The sequence below is a fragment of the Engystomops pustulosus genome, chromosome 11, assembly GCF_040894005.1.
Source record: "Engystomops pustulosus chromosome 11, aEngPut4.maternal, whole genome shotgun sequence".
NCBI classification, from domain to species: Eukaryota; Metazoa; Chordata; class Amphibia; order Anura; family Leptodactylidae; genus Engystomops; species Engystomops pustulosus.
The window spans coordinates 54,466,331-54,486,263 of record NC_092421.1 but is presented as its reverse complement, the minus strand read 5'-3'; the positions used below and the strand labels follow the sequence as shown (position 1 = coordinate 54,486,263).

The 19,933-nt window shown below is 42.0% G+C and overlaps 1 protein-coding gene across 2 annotated transcripts in view; it reads left to right on the top strand.

Annotated features, from left to right (window-relative positions):
* CNNM2 (cyclin and CBS domain divalent metal cation transport mediator 2) overlaps positions 1-19,933 on the top strand; it is an 85,770-nt gene that overhangs the window by 43,562 nt on the left and 22,275 nt on the right. For both annotated transcript variants that reach the window (XM_072130780.1, XM_072130779.1), the window contains exon 2: positions 16,255-16,398. In XM_072130780.1, coding sequence (XP_071986881.1) covers positions 16,255-16,398 — 144 coding nt within the window. The remainder of the gene's footprint in view (positions 1-16,254; positions 16,399-19,933) is intronic.

Genomic DNA, 19,933 nt, shown 5'->3' with positions numbered 1-19,933 from the left:
TGAAATTCTTCCAACATTATGTGAATTTCATTTTTAAACTGACATTGCAAAAACACTTTAATCCTTTATTGCCGAGAAATGGCTCGGAAACATTATTTATAGAAATATCATTTATGTTATTAATTAAAGTCTTATTTATAGACCAGGTTATTATCGCGAAATGGTATTAAAATAGCCACCTCCTACAAAAAAGTAGGAATTATTTGAAGTCAAAAGCCTTTGAAAGAACTTGTATTGATTGGCTATCCGCACAGTGGTCAGCTGTCATGCCCATGGTTTACATGGGGCACAGAACTGGAAACAAGACTATTTTATGGGATAATTGCATCAGTTGTAGATTGGTGAGTGGCCCGCACCCCCATGGCTGCCCACAGCACCGGAAGCAACACAAAGAAGAGAGACAGAAATGCAGTCCTGTACCGGGCCACCAGAGGCAGCGAGGTTCAGCTGATTGGTTGTGGTGCCAGGAGTTGGCCTATCATTGGTCTTATGCTGGTGGTGTGGGGTATTACAGGCAATGTTTATTTATAACCTAAGGGGTAATTTTTTTAAATGGGCCAATAATGTAGTTTTTACTTCTTGGTATATCCACTGTAAAATGCTAAATAATTGGAAGTACAGGCTGTTCCCTACTTAAGGACGACCCCAAATTAGACGGAACTCTCTGCCCACTGTGACCTCTGGTGAAGCTCTCTGGATACTTTACTCTAGATCCAGACTGCAATGATCAGCTGTAAGGTGTCTGTAATGAAGCTTTATTGATAATCCTGGTTCCCATTACCGCCAAAAATTTGGCATCAAATCTCATTGGATCACTGAAGGCTAGTTGTTGGACAAGTTTGGAAAGACCCTTTAATTCTCAGTTCAATCTTGACGCGCTACAGTTTGCAAATTAGGGCCACTTCACACCTGTCACCATAAAAACTGAAGTGTACTGGATCTGTTAAAATGTATGCTCAGTATATCAGTGGATCTCAATAGTTTTAGTTTATGTCCGTTTGTGCCTTTTGCATTAGTGCTTCCATTATTTTACCGGAAAATTGGATGGAAGCTGTAAAGAAATTAGTTTTGTCTCAAATTACGGAAGCCTAATAGAATTGGTAAAATCAGACACTAAAGGAAGCAATTGCATTAAAATCAATTGACATTATTGTTGATCCGTTAGACTTGTGTTTTAGCAACGGAAGGGAACTGGACCTTACCTAAGGTTTTATGAATATATTAATCAAGTGTTTTTTGTTAGTATTTCAGAATAACAGAGAATATGTCCAAAAAGCCCATTTATTTTTTCTTCTTTTTTGGTGACCCCTATTACTCTATAATTTCATTTTATTTCAGGCACTTCGGTCCATATGTCCTTTTAAGGCTTGGTCCTTTAATAGAACACAGAATGTACATGAATAAGTATATAGAAAACTTTTTCAGTATCATCATGTTTGAATGGAAAGAATGGGCACGTTGACCTTCGGAGAGCACAAGCTGGAGCTGAACTTTATTTAGGATGAAGTGACTGTCTGTGAACAGTGTCTAATAATTTTCCCTGGTACCTGTCTCATGGGAGAGAACAGTTTTCCATTTGTTTTATCTCTTCAATGTTCTTCATGTCTTGGGTTATGACAGTTTCCACTGCTTATTCCTTATGCAAACATCCCATTCTTGACAGACCACCCAAAATATGAAGAGATGCCCAGGGAACATTCAGTGCTAATTATGGGAACAGACATACCACAACGTTGTCTCAAAATAATCCTACACTAATGGAAAATAGGACTTTTCTCATTGTCCTCTGCTTTCACTTTTCTCATGATGTCGTTCACATTCTTGGGTCATACCATTGAGTTTGGATTTCGGTACACCCAGTTTTCTAAATCCTTACGTGTTACATTGGAAGCACCACATAACTTTAACTTGATACTTAAGACGTTGGGGTGGGTTTAGTAGAAGGGTCTTAGATGAAGACAGACCATTTGTCCATATTCAGATGCTTATGTGTAACGTTCTTCTTGGTTGACTTGATTTTAGTTTTTATGGTCCATAGAAGAACTAAAACTAATTTGCTGTAATGATGGGCACCAAGAGAAATTACATTGACCATAATGTGAGACGTTGGGTGTAAGAAATAAGTTGTTTCCAGTGGCGCTGATCATCTTCAGGCATTGATGCCATCCATCTACAACACTAGAAGCGGGGAGCTCTTCCAGGTGCAGCTCCAATTTAGTTAATTTAATTTTGGATATATTGTCTATCATGCCCTCACCCACCAGCTACATTTGACCAGTGGGGTAACTAGGAGAGTCAGGGCCCCATAGCAGACTTCTTATATATAAAGTCCAAGGTGAATTAAACTGCAGAGAAGCTTGAAGCTTGGTATCTATCTGATGTTTGCTGGGTAACAGACTGGAGGAGGACACAAGATGGGTTGGTAAAGAGAAATTTAATGCAGTTAGCGAGTGTCATAGGCTTGCTTAAAGTGATGGAATTTAAGCGTATGTTTGAAACTTCGGAGATTTGGTATTAGTCTGATAGATTGGGGAAGGTAAATCCAGAAAATTGGTGCAGCTCGGGAGAAGTTCTTGAGTTCGTGCCTGAGTGGTTCGAATTAGATTAGAGATCACTGGCAGATCGAAGAGCAGGGGTTGAGCGATGGACTGAGATGAGAGAGGAGAGATAAAGAGGGGCAGCACTATGCAGAGCTTTGTTGATGAGGGTTATTTTTTTTTAATCTGAATCCGGAAGGAGATGTGCAACCAGTGCAGTGACTGGCACAAACTGAAGGCATCTGTGTAATATTTGGTCTAATAGATGAGCCAGGCTGCTGCATTAAGAAAGGAGAGAGTTGAGTGGAAGACCAATTAGTAGGAAGTTACAGTAGTCTAGTTGAGAGTGAATCAGCGCAACAATTAGCATTTATACACAAGCAGCCGGGGCCCCATTGGGACTGTAGGCCATATAGGAACTACTATGGCTGTTCTGCCCCTGCATGTGACCTACACTGTGGAATATCACTATATATAATTTTTATGATGTGGGAAGTGTTTCAGGCCATGTGCCCATGAATGTGTTTTTTGTAAGCGGCAAACAAGGAAACGTGATCCTTTGATTGTGGTCAATCTGTCATCGACATTGTGCACCACTTACACCACCAGTGACCATAGCAATAGATTCCCCAGCCTCAGACACAAGCCCTTAGAAAGTTGAGGGCTGATATAAAAAAAAAATAAAATAAAACCATGTGTATTGGGTCCAAGTGTTAAAAAATTAGAGCGGTAACAATTGAAACTATGGGGGGGGGGGGGGGATATAACAATGTGTCAGGTTCCACCAGTCTCTGGCTGGAAAACACTAGTTTTTTGCTGTACCAGATTTATCACTGTGATTCTGGTGCAGTATAAAAGACTGTCTGTTCCTACTTTAGACCTAATTTTAGTTGGTCTAAACTGTGCACCAGAATTTTGGGCACACGGACGATTTCCCAAAAGTCATGAAGTCACGAGACTTCGCCCATCTTCCGAAGGTCACGCCCCCTTAAATGGATAAGTCAGGAAAGTGCCAAAAAAGGTCTAAAAGCCTTTATAACTGTGGTGCAAGGCATTTTAGACTGTTTTTGGCTGCGTTCATAAATCCCCCCATGTGTTGTTTTTTTTTTTTAATTTTTATATTTACACCTTTTAAATTTAAAATTATATTAATTTTAAATTGATCCTTTACTCCTAAACCACATTTTTTCATGTTGTCTTATTTGAACCCACTCGAACATTTAGATATTAAGCCCTGTCATTCTCAGGATTGGTCTTTTTCTAAAAAAAAAAAAACACTTATTTGTACCAATTATTGTACTTAAATATTCTTAGAAAAAAACATTAAGCTGTTACTTTCCAGTTTTGGTCGCTCAGTGATATAACCCATTGAAACACAGCGATGAGGTACGGTAGATAAAATTACTCGAGAGAGATCACCATGAGATCCGACACTGGAATTTGAGCCAGGCTTACCTGTTCCAGCAGAGGTGATCTAAACCTTAAACTTCCCTATCAATGTTGTGTATTTGGACATTGGGTCTCACATTGACAGGTAAAACAAAGTTCAGATCCTTTTACTTTATGGCTTCATATAATCTATAAAACATGAAGAAATGAAGAATTTCTGCAACAAGCCATAACAAATACGAGACAACTGTTTTTTGTATGTCCGGTTTGGATCTCTGCATTCGCCTTCCCAATAAAATGAATACTTCTTGGTAGCCTTTACTGATGGAGATCCAAACTGGGTGCATTTTTTTGTAATTGTAGTTTTTCACTGTAAATTTTGAGAAGTTATCATATATACAGTACTCGAGTATACTCCATACATCAGTACTTGTTCTATACTCTCAAACCCGGAACGGTTCAATACTGGGTTTCTGTCATTTTTGGTACTGAATGACTTGTGCTGTTCTACAGACTCCTAGAAGCTGTCTGCAGGGGAATCCTCAGGAGACATTGGGCAGGGAATCCTTTAAAGGGAACCTGTCATCAGCAACGAACCTAATAAACCACTACCAGTATGTTGTATAGCAGCTTTTAGATCATGTTTGTTCCATGACACAGTGTGTGGTGGTATCATCCCGAAAATCCACTTTAAAGTGAGATTTTTTATGAAGTCATGGAGTTGGAGAGTTTAAGCTTTCCCTGCCTTAGGACGCCCCCTTCATGGTAATTGATGGTCCTGCGTCCAGGGACATCATTGACCAGAAGTCTGGTGCATGATGTCAATCGCATGGGACGAGGTGTTCAGAGGCAGGGAGAGCTTGACTTCAGTGTTAAACTCTCTGCCTCCCTGACTTGATACAACAATTAACGTCTTACTTGAAAGTTGATTTTCTGGATGATGCCATGAAAGAAACATGATCTTTAAGCTGCTTGACAACATACTGGTAGTGGTAAATTAGGCCAATTTCTGCTGACAGTCTCCCTTTTAAATAAATGTGTGTGGTTGGGGAGTCCTTTCAATAGATGTCGGGCAGCGACTAATAATTATACTTTTAATTTTAACATTACAGGACAACCTTCACATGAGCTTTAATTTTATAGATTTCCTATACTTTTCCCTCTTTTTTTATCTTTGAATTTTTTTGATAATGGACCACTAGAGGAAAATGAGAATTAGACTCTTAGTTACCGGTATTCTGTTTTTTGTCTGTGAAGGAATTGCTCTCTTGAGTCATTACTTTGGAATCCTCCTCATCATATTTAAGTATTTATGTCAATTTAATTCTGAAAGTTTTCCCATGTGTCTCACTGAAAATGTTTTTATTGAATAGTTTCTCTCAAATGCTTACATCACTCAGGAATCTGATGGTTTGCAGTCAGATGACACCTCTGAATTGCTATATATTACAGTACACCATAAAAAGTTTTTGTAGTGTAAGAGCGTTGACATAAAATGTAACTATTAAAGTAAAGCCATCACTCTTTTTGGCAACTTTGTTTTTCACGTCCTATCTTCCCATACTTCACAGTGATCAGTATTTACCAAAAGTTGGCAACTTTTGAGTTATTTGAGCAGTATTGTGTTTTTTATTTGTTTTATGTGACTAGGAGCAGGTTAATATTTTTAAAAATCTGTGGTGCTCAGGTGCTGGTGGCCCAAGACCGAACCTTGCCACACCTGGTCCTGGGCCATTGATACAAATTTGAAGGGGATCTCCTTCACAGCCAATCACAGCCGCAGTAGAGCAGAGGGGAAGACTGCTGTGGGAGAACAGGAGGATGAGAGCATCTATCTCAGTGGGGGGCGAACCTATGGCACGGGTGCCAGAGGTGGCACTCAGAGCCCTTTCTGTGGGCACCTGGGCCATCACCCCAGCACACCAGGCAGGTGTCAAGCAACTTAAAATATGCTGCTTTCAGTGATATTTTAAAGAGGGAGAATGTGTAGCCAGGGCCGAATTATCTTAAGAGGTCCTCCTGCTGGCCACACGATTCTCCATGTACAGTACAACTCTGGATAGAAGCTACATTGATGGAAATTTTCCATCTTTCTACTGTGTTGCTATCCTCAGGAGGCCAGTATGATTGAAAGTTGTTGAAGAACAGGGAGCAATAAGTTACTACTTTAATTTTTGCTTGGCACCTTGGGATAAATAAGGGGGGCTTCGGGCTGCAGTTTGGGCACTTGGTCGCTAAAAGGTTCACCACCACTGATCTATCTGATTATTTTCACGGCACAAAGGAAAGGAGGGTGGCTGCGGTAAATGAAAGAGGCTTTTTAAGGGAGTTGGCTATAGGAAAGGGATCATTGTAAGAGGGAGGTTGCAGGAAAGAGGGGTGTTATAAGAGAAGTTGCGGTAAAGAGGGGCATTGTAAGGGGACAAGGTGCAGGAGAGAGGGGCATTGTAAGGGGACAAGGTGCAGGGGAGAGGGTGCAGGAAAGTGGGGCATTGTAAGGGGGAGGACAGGGGCGCTCCTTTCCACTGATGGAATGAAATGTGATATAACATGAATTCTAAAAGGTCCAAACTTCTTTTTTTTATTATTCTATTACTTGGTAAACTCTGATCAAATACGTTAGATAAGTCGCCAGAACCATGAACCATAATTGGCTAAATCTTTATATTTCTAGTAGGTGAAACTACTGCTACTGTCAGCCAAAAAAGCTTTTGTTCAATAATTATGCCGTTACATTACCAACCAATTCCTTTTCATTAAGACATCGCTTTGAAAAAAACTAAAAGCAAGCGTGTAGTCTAATGGTCGCAATGCACTTATATGCACCACTTAAAAGAAGGTGAGCTCCGTCGGACCTGAGTGGGGAAGCAACACATGCAGGATATTGGGCGCACGATCTTGGTGAATCACGGCATAGTGCATTATAGACTGACAATGCACTTTTAGTAGACTCCGTCAAACAGGTAAGTTAGTGTACCCCAATGTGTAGATTTATGATTTTACTAGGTACTATTGGAAAAATTACTTTTAAGTTGATAAGTGGCTATAAAGATCTGTTCTGGTGAGGAAAACCTTAAATGTGTAAAATTTTCTTGTTACGGTATTTTATATTAACTTTTTACCTGTTCTATCTCTCGGCATCTCTTAGTAGGCTTCTCCACTAGTTTCGATGCAGTTGGAGTCTGTAGCCCCCACTGTTCTCAAATAATCCGTGTCACTATTATCGGCATCCAATATGCTAATTTGGTTCTTTTACCTCCCACTTGACAGAAGAGAAACTTATTAGCATATTGGCTGGCAAAAATAATGGCACCCATCACTCAGAATTCTGGAGGTAAAAAAAAACCCAAATGAGCTAGAATGAATGATGTGACTTGGAGACGGAAAGAGTTGTAGTTGTTGGAAGTGGTAAGAGGTCTTCTGTCTGTCCCACCTGAATATTCTACTTGAAGGTTTTGCTATTGACTACTTCATCTGGTATATTACATTCTATGTAAATACCTTCTATGGGAGATTTTACAGATCGGAACAAGTTGGTCGATGGTACAGCATCCTATTGGAGGGGGCTATGTCATATCACCCCTAGATATTTCATCTCCACGTCATATTGGTTGTAAATATGTTGGAGAAGTACTGAAAATGTTGAAAAGTGGTAACATAGAAGGTAGTCAGCGTTCCTTATGTCTTTAGATATTCGTCCTAGAAGACCAAATGTACATGGTGCCCGACAGTGAAGTGCTTGGAAAATAAAACCATGTCCACTTTAATGTCCTTTACTTGGTAAAATACTTCTTCTTCGGAACACCTGAAACCCTTAATGTACTTAAATGTTTCCATCACAACCCCCCTCCTTCATCTCCTCTAAGCTGTGTATATTAATTCGCCTCTCTTGGAAAGCTTTGTGCCTAATGATTTTACTATGCTATTTACAAAATGCTCAGTACTAAGCTCTCGTCTAGTTCTACAAGCCTGGGATATACACACTTGTCTGTTCTAAACTTTTACTCAATCGATTTTGTTCTAAACTCAAATCAAAATTCTAAACAATAATTTGCAGAACACTGATTGGTTGGTAAACTTTTTTTTTTTCTCTTCAGTCATGTCATTTGTCCAATTCATCGGAATTGGCCAAAGCTGTCGTACCCTGCGCTACCACTGCTACCAAGAGGGCACACGGGTGGGTGGACTAGTGTGAAAAAGTCTGATGTGCCATGACCCCTTGAAAAATCACAGCAGAATTGATGATTTGATAGACTAAAGGCAATTTCCTTAATTTTCTGTCTTGATCCAAATGTAGAATGGCTGCACAAATGGTAACCTGACAAAGTGATAAAGGGTTAAATTCAGTAGTCTCTCCAATTTTAAAATAAACATGCAGAAATCTGAGGCTATGATATTAAATACCCCACGGGACATGGGAGATCATTTAAGGGAACAATTTAACTTCAGATGGGCACCTTCATCACTTAAATATCTGGGTGTTCACCTTCCAGCTGACATAGAAGATGCATTCCGCCTGAACTTTCTCCCATTACTACAATCTCTCAAACTTGATCTGAAAAGATGGTCTGTGGGCTACCTATCATGGTTTGGCAGGATTGGAGCAATCAAAATGAATGCCCTACCTCGCCTACTTTACCTCTTCCAGGCACTGCCTATCAGGGTCCCAGCCAGTTATCTCATGGAGACTCAACGCCTTTTCTCTTCCTTTGTCTGGGCCAATAAACCTGCTCGGTTAAAAAGATCTATTTTATTTACAGCTAAAACAGAGGGCGGCCTGGCAATGCCAGACGTGACCCGGTACTATCAGGCTTCCCATCTTTGCAGAATAATTGACTGGCTACACCATCCGAGCTCGAAAGCATGGGTTCATTTGGAACAACATGCTACTCGGATCCCCCTGCCCTGCCTCCCGTGGCTAGGGAGGAAGTGGTGGAGGGACCTTACCCGACATCCCACAGTCCATGCTACCCTACTGCTGTTTGATAAATGTAGACAGACCTGGGATATCTCACCGGGACACTCTCCCCTCATGCCAATTCTGGGTAACCCTGAATTTCCCCCGGGGCTCTCCTCTCCGGTTTTTAAACAATGGATGGCCTCCGATCACTTTAGGGCGGGCCACTTCATTGTGGATGGTGAATGGTGCAAAGGGGAGACTCTAACGTCTCCAGCAGACCTCCCTCAGGCATCCTCTTGGCAGGGCGCCCAACTGACACACTTTCTGACCTCCCTACCATCCTCTTCTCTATTCGCAAGACAGCGGACTGGATTTGAGGGACTTTGTATGCGAAAGACTCAGGTTAGGGGTGCACTTTCACTCTCTTATAAACTGCTGACAGCCCCGCCACAAGACTACGTTCCACCATATATCCTAAAGTGGGAGAGAGACCTGGACATTAACCTCACTGAAGAGCAGCGTGAAAAAATATTTCTCATGGCCCACAAAACAACCATTAGTTCTCTCTACCAAGAAACTAACTATAAGATACTCACTAGATGGTACAGAGTTCCTCATGTCCTACACAAAATGTTCCCGGAGACCCCCGCATGTTGCTGGAGGTGTGGAATGGAGGAGGGGACAATCTTACATATATTTTGGGGGTGTCCCAAGCTGGCCCCTTTTTGGGATACCGTTTTGGAGGTGGTTCGCGAGGTGACAGGCAAAGCTTTGCAAAACGACCTGGCCTGGGTACTGTTACACCATAACGAGATTTCCCTTCCCACATACCGGCGCTCCCTGGTCCGACACTTACTGAACACGGCTAAATCTTGCATACCAGCCTGTTGGCTCGCTACTGAACCACCCACTGTATTTCAGTGGTTGGGGAGGGTAGAGGAGGTTAGTCGGATGGAGAGTCTATTGAGCTCGGACCCTAGAAGTGCGGCCCGTTTCCAAAAGACCTGGCAACATTGGATCATCTTTAAGTCATCATCGGCATATAATGCCCTGTTACGAGACGCCCCGGAGGAGACGGAGGAGATCTGAGCTTGGAGGTGTCGCTGGCTTGGAGAGGGGGGGGGGGGGGGAATCTACCCCTTCCCCCCCTGACCTCTTCAATTCCCCTTTCCCCTCCCCTCCTCCCTCTTTCCTTTCTGATCCTTCCCTTCACTCCTGTGTTTCCTCTTTCATCTATAAATTGGTTGCTATTATTGTGCCTTACCGTTTGATATTATAGACGGATGTTCGTGGCTTATTAGATAATTTCAGTGAATGTTTAATTGTCTTCATCACCTAGTCGCTCCTTAAGAGCGCTGTTTGTAGAGAAAATTTTCAATTTTTATTTGTTTTGTTTTGTTTATAAATGAAAAATTTCCAATAAAAACGTAATACGAAAAAAAAAAAAGTGATAAAGGGTTATTAATCGTACTAGTCATTGCCCATGTCACCGTAGTGGTTGTAGAGCCAATATTTGTCACAGGAGAAGCAAGCCCCGGTCACCGCTTTACACACTTTTAGCATCCAGATTCCAAGGTTTTGGGGGACTTTTTATCTGTTTTCTAGAATGGCTTAACTCTACAACTTTACAGTATTTGGTCCACCCCATGGTAGCCCTTATACCACCTATAGGAGATGTATACCAAATGTTTATACTGACACATTTTTTTTTATTAATGCGACATGGGTACAAAATAATATATATTTTTTATGCATTTGATTCTTCAGTGATCTCTTAAGTATTGTGGACTTAATAACGGGTGATTCCCCACTCCGGAACCACCACTGTGTTGCTTACTGGCTCCTACTTGCATATTATGACCGAAGACCTGACCAAAGCTTCCCCTGTAGCATTTGTAAGCCGTGAAAGTAGTTAATCAAGACTTTGGTTATTTTGGTCCGACAAACTCTGTCCTCTTGTCTGTTAGATTTATCTAAATGAAGCATGACCGCTAAGTTTTGCAGTTCTAGGTTGGAATCATGTCCCCTCGTAGTCGTCTCTTTTCCAGACTAAATAAATCTAGTTGTTTTAATCTTTCCTCATAACTAAGACCCTCCATACCCCTTATCATTTTTGTGGCTCTACGTTGAACCCTCTCCAGCTCCAGGGCATCCTTTTTATGGACCGGTGCCCAGAACTGGACAGCATATTCCAGGTGAGGCCGAACCAATGCCTTGTATAGTGGTAATATTACATCCCTATCACGAGAGTCCATACCACTTTTGATACATGACAAGATCCTACTGGCTTTCGAGGCAGCTGCTTGACATTGCATGCTGTTGCTCAATTTATGATCTACTAGTACCCCCAGGTCCTTCTCAAGGGACTCTCCCAGATTTACTCCCCCAAGGACATATTTTGCCTTTGGATTATTGGCCCCCAGGTGCATAACCTTACATTTATCCACATTAAACCTCATTTGCCAAGTTGATGACCAAACATTCAGTTTGTCCAAGTCACCCTGCAGCCTATGAACATCCTCCATAGACTGTATTATACTACACAGTTTGGTGTCATCTGCAAAAATAGACACAGTGCTATTAATTCCTACCTCTATATCATTAATAAATATATTAAATAGTAGTGGGCCAAGCACAGAACCCTGGGGTACACCACTCATAACACCACTCATAACTCATAACTTGTCTAGAGAGTCCTAGTACACCCATGTTTATATTGGCTTAAAGGAACTATTCAAAGCAGTGTGCATTCTTAAAGGGTTTCTATGGCTACACATTGTGGCAGCTGGTCTGTCTGATGCCCTGTCTAGGTTCAAAGATCATGGGGGTAGGTGTGGACTCAGTTGCATTAGAGCAACTTCTTTCTCCTCTCCCCGAATTTGCTTTCTCTTCTCCTTTTCTCCCTGAATTTCATTGCTCTTCTTTTCTCCCCGAATTTGCTTTCTCTTCTCCTCTTGTCCCCGAATTTCATTGCTCTCCTCCTCTTCCCGAATTTGCTTTCTCTTCTCCTTTTCTCTACTCCTTTTCTCCCCAAATTTGATTTCTCTTCTCCTCTCCCCTGAGCCACGCCTATCCCCATGATCTTTGAACTTGTGCTTCAAATTTTCCTTCAACCCTGCGCATCTATTGGTCATCCATTGGACCCTTTAGAGGGAACCTGTTAGCAGGGACCTAATTTTCACTAAAGAAAGGTTGCAAAAGCCCATTGCAAATGATTAGAGAAAGCAGAAAAACAAATCTGCAATGTAAATGCATTACAATAAAATTGTGTGTTATAACTTACATTGCACCCTGACAGATTCCTCTGTGTAGTCCCAGGGGTTGGGCTTTGGTTTGGATGCATTTCAAAAATGTGATTTTTCTATGATTCAGACTCCTCAGCTCTCAGCCCCCACCTTTTTGCTACTTTACAGCTCCTCCCTCCTTCACAGAGTTCACATCCCGGTGATCTGACATTAGGAGAGGGAGGAGCTTTACAGGAGCACAAAGGTGGGGGCTAAGAGCTGTACAGTCTGTAGCACAGACAAATCACATGTTCTTTGAAATGCATCCAAACCAAAGTCCGACCCCTGGGACTACACAGAGGATTCTGTCTGAGTGCAAGGCAAGTTATACCACAATTATATTGTAATGCAAATGCTTAGAGAAAGCAGAAAGACATATTTGCACTGCCGCTGTAATGGGCTTCTGCAGCCTGTCTTTAGTAAAAATGAGGTCCCTGGTTCTTCTCTTCGACTTTTCTTTTTCTTTGCTCCATCAAAAAGCCTTAGAAATGATGGGAAATTGAAATGTGTTTAATAGAAGACATAGACGAGAAACGACAATCATTTGTTGTACACATTTCTGTTGCTTTATTAAATGCTTATACAGACTAGAAGTTTCATCTGATGTTCAGGGTTTTGCTGGTAACCTAATACTTTGGCACATAATTTGATTTAGCAACATGGCAGATTTTCAATTTGAATGCGAGAATCTTATTATGACTTGGTCTCTGCAGATAACTTGTAATACCATCAAATGATACAGAGATTCACACCCTGACATTCCACAGCTTGTTATACTTGCCTTGGGAAGGTTGATTTTTCAGTTCTCTCACAATTTGCATTGTAACATTATTTGACAACGGATGTTGGGAGGGAAGAAGTCGTCTATTCCAATCCCTCTTTTGGGAACGTTTCATTTTACTCAAGCGATTGGAAAAAAATATTGAGCCATTGCACTGCCAAAATGAACCGTGTTTTATACGGCTTAAAATTTCAATTTGCTTCATGGCACATGAACTTGGTTGACTTTGGAACCACACACTACAACCATTGTGGACTGACCATAGACCATAAATAGAGTAAGTAAAATTACCAAGCCCTAAAGGGACTTTCTGGTCTCTTCTTCATTATGGGTTGTAGATGGTCAATAGGATAACCCATTAGTAGTTGATGGGTGTGTGTCGCCCACCACTCCCACTCATCACCTATTACACTAAGGCTCGCTCACATGAATGTGCTTGGTACGTGGAAATGGGACTGCATCCTGGTCTGATCCCACGGTCCGAGAACAGTGCCAGGGATGGGAGACCTTGCATCATGAGTAATAAATGGTGCAAAGACTCCCTGGCCATAAGCTGAACAGCAACACCGAACTGTAACCATATTGGCACTGCTGTTTTACAGACTGGGTCTCCCGTCCACTTAATTGTGCTCAGTCTGTGGGTTCAGACCAGGGGGCAGCCCTGTTACCACACGCCAAATACATTCATGTGCATCTTTACAAATGCTGAAACCAGGTTCTTCCAACTTTAAACCGAGTATGTATTACTTTGTGCATGCCTGGCTGCTGTGACTCCTCCATCCCCATCCCTTTACATAGAGCTTCTAGGTAGTCTGACACCTTTAGTAATTCTGCTCATCTTATTAGCAAGATGAAATTCAGCAGATATTTCAGACTTGTACTCTGGGTAGTATGGGTAGTAAGTTTCCTATAGTACCTCCTGCTAAATTTATTGCCATTCAAGGATTTTTTTTTTTAACTCCTCTTACAACCCCCTCCTTTCCTCTCCTCCCCCCCCCCTCCTTTCCTCTCCTTACACCCCCCCTCCTTTCCTCTCCTTACCCCCCCCCCCTTCTTTTCTTCCCTTGCCCCCTCCTTCCCTTTCCCTTCTTTATCCCCCCTCCTTTCCTCTCCTCCCCCCCCCTCCTTTCCTCTCCTTACACCCCCCCTCCTTTCCTCTCCTTACCCCCCCTTCTTTCCTCTCCTTACCCCCCCCCTTCTTTTCTTCCCTTGCCCCCTCCTTCCCTTTCCCTTCTTTATCCCCCCTCCTTTCCTTCCTTTACCCTCCTTTCTTTACCTTAATTTAAGAGAATTACATTTTTATGTACTCACTACTGAAATTCTGAGCAAATTGGTTCATTTTGTTTGAAATGTTCTCACTTGCGTGATCCAGTCTTATTCCCTGATGGATGGAAGATTGCGGTAGGGAGTGTCTACTACAACAGTGATTTCATTATAAGGAGTTGAACAACTGCGAGTGCGATGTCAGTACTTTGGGTTTGGTTCCATTGGAGCGGAGCAGAGTAATTTTTGTTGTTGTGGGGCCTTGTATAGATTTCCAATAGACTTGTTATGCAGTTGGATATATCGCATTGATGATTACGCGCCGGCCCCTCTAATTTCTCGTCTTTTGGCGTGCGGCTGGTATGTAAAGTATGTCTATCTGCATTTAAATGAGTGGCTCCAAGACAATCAGATTATATAGCAGTTACTTTGGTGAGAATATAACTGGAGCGACATGGAAACTTCATTTTAAGTCTAATATTAGACCCTGCTTTGGAAAATTCCTTTTAAATGATCACAAGCTGAGAATAGCTAAAGAATTTCAACTTTCAGCAAACAGCGTTCACCAAGAATTTTTAACCACTTACGACAGACCATGGGAAAATGGTATTTATTGGGCGACTCTCATTGTTGATATCAGCTGGAAGGAAGGCGATATCTCTGGTCCCGGGCTGGTTTTGTTCTCGAGCTATTTAAGACGTGTACAGTATATTTTTGTCATTATTTTTGCACTCCTTTTATTTTGGTTTTGATTTACATGTTGGAAAATTCCTGTTATTTTGGTTGAATGCCATACATGGCGACCCTTCTGAGACTGAATGTAAGCCTTTACTTGGCGTGGAGCTAGGGAAAGTCTCTCTGTGCAGTATTTATGAGGCGGGGATCACTTGTCAATTGTTAATGTGGTTATAGAAGATGTAGAATTGATAGCCAAGGATTTTTCATCAACAATTTAGACGTGATGCAGAAACATGTTTGGTTTCACCTGTTGAATATGTTACTTCTATGGGGATATGTCGATGCAAAGTGTCTGTGATTGTTATTTTTGGTAAATATTGGGATTGTTAAAGTTTTAGCTACTTGGTGAAATCATTCTATTTGCTATTATTTGTTTTTTTTTTTTTAAATCTTTTTAAAAGTTCCTCATCTCCGGATTAAACGTTGATTTGACAATTTGAAGTTAAATACTCCCATTTACCTGTATAAAATCTCTACTGAAGTAATGGAGAAAAAGAGAAGAGTCTTATTTTGCCTAATAGGAGTCAAGAGGCAACACTACAGGCACCCCTATCTTCGGTTCTATAGTATCTAGAAACATGCTACTGGTGTCAAAATAAAGATATAAATCTCATCTTTCAGATCACCTACAGGCTACAGAGCAGGAGATTACAGATTTTTTTTTTTTTTTATTAAGGCTTTAAAGCTATTGGATCATTATCTGCAGCTCACATTTCCAACTATGCTTTCAGCTGCCTGTATCTCCAGTTCTTTGGATCTCATAACCACAAGCCTTTTTTCTATCAATCTGAAAGATGCTATTTAAATATGACCCCCAAGTCGTGTTTCTAGGTCCTAGAACAGCAGACTGGGGTGGCAGAAATAACAGCCTTTCGGTAGCCTCTAAACTTGGCTCATCTCAGGCAAAATATGACTCTTCTCTGTTCATCTTCATCTTGGTAAAGATTTTTTTTCTTCTATAGGGGAATGTGTAAGATTTCGCACAAAAGATGAAATCGTATAAAGGACCATTCATTTCCTTCCTGTGGGAACTGGGAGCTTAACTAAATCATTCATCAGTTTTATATGTGTTGCTCATCCTCTTCTGCCAGTATCACCCAATACAGTAGAAAGAGCCGCTCTCATTCAGTTTAGTGGGAGACAAGATTGTACCGCTGCTATACAGTGGACAAGGGTCCAAATGGGGGAAACCCCTCAAAATCTTATCATTAATATTTGCAATGGATAGATCCTCAATATTGTGCAGCCTGAAAAGTTTAAAGTACCTTCTTAGCAGCTGTGCCTCATCCTACAGCTCTCCCCCACTTACATCTATAGGTCTGAGGTACAGACACATCCTAACACCTATTTCTGTTTCTCTAGGCAAATCTCACCTGGCAATAGTCCAGCGGGTGAACAATGAAGGAGAAGGAGATCCATTTTATGAAGTCCTGGGGATTGTTACCTTGGAAGATGTCATAGAAGAAATCATCAAATCTGAAATCCTTGATGAAACAGATTTATACAGTGAGTAGAAACCTTGCGTTTACATGTAGGCTTTATTTAGCGGAATATAAGAGATACTGATGTCTCCATAAAAAATTTTAGACAAAATGGACACCGATTTGGGATGATTCAATGTTTGTCCAGGAAAGCAATGTGTGGTCTTCTGATGGTCTTGGACATGATGATGATGATGATGATGTCATCTTTAAATTGCCAAACAAGTCTGGACTGTCCCCTACATTCTACGCTCCAGTCACATTTCATCCAATGGAGACTTTTCAATTTGAGGCGGAAATGCTGATTGTGGTGTAAGATAAATGTAATTTTAATTCAATCAATATTATGGGGAATAGTGTTGGAAATTGCAAAGCACGGCACTATCTCCAGCACTCACATAGACCGTGAATGGGAATGCTGCAGATACCAGAGCACTGTGCTCAGCAATTTTCTGCGCTATTGCATTGAGCGGCAGGACTGCATGTGATTGCAGAAGGTCCCAGCAGTTGGACCCTCACTGATCACATTCTTATCCCTTTGCTGTGGATAGGGGATAACAATCAAAGCTGGTACAACCCCTCTAACTAATTTTATATATTTAAGATTTTCTTGGTTCCTTCCCTTCTTTTGTCACACGCTGTCCATTTACTGTTTTTAATTGAGTGTTTTTAACCATGTTTGTCCTTGTTGACAATGACGATATTAACCATTTCATAAATAAACCAATGATACACGACTTCATATCTACTTTCCGAGTGGACAGGTTTATGTTTGCTTTTAAGGTTGGTCATGGTCACAGAGGGTGGGGGAAGGAGGTAATCCAATGTTTTCCTGATGGTCAAACTGAAGGGTTTCTGTATACATCTAGGGCAGTGATTTTCAACCTGTGTGCCGCGGGGAGCCCCTATGTATCGCTGCCGCCGCGCCCCCGTGTTTCTGCCCCCCATACTTACCTCCAAGCCCCGCGTCGGCGATCCGCCCATCTTCTGTAGCTCCTGCACCGCGCGGCCCATGTCACGTGACTTGCGCGACCTGACGTCAGGTCGCGTAAGTCACGTGACATGGGCCGCGCGGTGCAGGAGCTACAGAAGATGGGCGGATCGCCATTAGGAGAGAAGTTACGCGGAAGAAGACATCAAGGGTAAGTATATAAGGTTATTATTTATATAAGGAAGGAAGCTAGGGTCTTTTTTTTTTATTAGTAAAGGGAGGCTGGGCCTTTTAATTAGTAAAGGGGGGCCTCTAGGGCCTTTTAATTAGTAAAGGGGGGCCTCTAGGGCCTTTTAATTAGTAAAGGGGGGCCTCTAGGGCCTTTTAATTAGTAAAGGGGGGCCTCTAGGGCCTTTTAATTAGTAAAGGGGGGCCTCTAGGGCCTTTTAATTAGTAAAGGGGGGCCTCTAGGGCCTTTTAATTAGTAAAGGGGGGCCTCTAGGGCCTTTTAATTAGTAAAGGGGGGCCTCTAGGGCCTTTTAATTAGTAAAGGGGGGCCTCTAGGGCCTTTTAATTAGTAAAGGGGGGCCTCTAGGGCCTTTTAATTAGTAAAGGGGGGCCTCTAGGGCCTTTTAATTAGTAAAGGGGGGCCTCTAGGGCCTTTTAATTAGTAAAGGGGGGCCTCTAGGGCCTTTTAATTAGTAAAGGGGGGCCTCTAGGGCCTTTTAATTAGTAAAGGGGGGCCTCTAGGGCCTTTTAATTAGTAAAGGGGGGCCTCTAGGGCCTTTTAATTAGTAAAGGGGGGCCTCTAGGGCCTTTTAATTAGTAAAGGGGGGCCTCTAGGGCCTTTTAATTAGTAAAGGGGGGCCTCTAGGGCCTTTTAATGAGTAAAGGGGGGCCTCTAGGGCCTTTTAATGAGTAAAGGGGGGCCTCTAGGGCCTTTTAATGAGTAAAGGGGGGCCTCTAGGGCCTTTTAATGAGTAAAGGGGGGCCTCTAGGGCCTTTTAATGAGTAAAGGGGGGCCTCTAGGGCCTTTTAATGAGTAAAGGGGGGCCTCTAGGGCCTTTTAATGAGTAAAGGGGGGCCTCTAGGGCCTTTTAATGAGTAAAGGGGGGCCTCTAGGGCCTTTTAATGAGTAAAGGGGGGCCTCTAGGGCCTTTTAATGAGTAAAGGGGGGCCTCTAGGGCCTTTTAATGAGTAAAGGGGGGCCTCTAGGGCCTTTTAATGAGTAAAGGGGGGCCTCTAGGGCCTTTTAATGAGTAAAGGGGGGCCTCTAGGGCCTTTTAATGAGTAAAGGGGGGCCTCTAGGGCCTTTTAATGAGTAAAGGGGGGCCTCTAGGGCCTTTTAATGAGTAAAGGGGGGCCTCTAGGGCCTTTTAATGAGTAAAGGGGGGCCTCTAGGGCCTTTTAATGAGTAAAGGGGGGCCTCTAGGGCCTTTTAATTAGCAAAGGGGGGCCTCTAGGGCCTTTTAATTAGCAAAGGGGGGCCTCTAGGGCCTTTTAATTAGCAAAGGGGGGCCTCTAGGGCCTTTTAATTAGCAAAGGGGGGCCTCTAGGGCCTTTTAATTAGCAAAGGGGGGCCTCTAGGGCCTTTTAATTAGCAAAGGGGGGCCTCTAGGGCCTTTTAATTAGCAAAGGGGGGCCGCTAGGGCCTTTTAATTAGTAAAGGGGGGCCGCTAGAGGTTTTTTATTAGTAAAGGGAGGCCTTTTATGACTGTTTTAGTGTCATTTTGTGCTATTTTGGCTGGTGGTGTGCCCCAGGATTTTCTAAGTATAAAAAGTGTGCCGCGGCTCAAAAAAGGTTGAAAATCACTGCTCTACGGTGATTGGGGGGAACTTAAAGGGACACTGTAAACAGATTTTACTCCATTAAACTACCAGCTCCCTCAGGTAGGTTTTATATCTATAATGTTCTATAGCACCAAGAAAAATATTGCTGTCGTGTTCATGATGAACATCTCATCTTCCAGATTACATCAGGCGGGAGGGTTTGTGATCTACATGCAGTTGGAAATAGAGGCCGATAAAAATCTGTTTCTCTTGTTCTGTAGCTCCCTGAACCATAAACCTGATGTAGTCTTAAAGATGAGATGCTTATGGTCTCTAGGTGCTATAGAACAGAATATAGGGTTGTCAGAAACTTCCCCTGCAGCCTCTGAACTTGACTCATCTGAAGATAAATATGACTCATATTCATATGACTTTGAATAAGATTTTTCTATAAGTAAACAGGCAACATTTCACATAAGAGAAAATTCTAGAAAGGATATTTACTGGTGACCGGTTCTCTTGAAGGAGGGTTCATAGTGGATGTCCTGGTGGGATAGAGGATTCTTTAACCTCAGTTTTGTTCATGTGTAACAAATGGAGAGCACTACTGACTATTCTGGCCAGATTGGCCTATAAAGTAACCCATGTATTTGGACACCAGTCTCCGGTACCATCACTACATTGCCCGCCTTGAACAATCTCCCTTTCTGTATAGTGTATTTTTTCGGTCTCGTGTTGATACATTTGTTTCTTGCTTAGGCTGTTATATGATTGTTTAGTTATTTGTTGTTATATTGACCACATGACATTGCTTCTGTATTTCCTGTATGAATAATTAGCATTTCTGTTTTCTATTAAT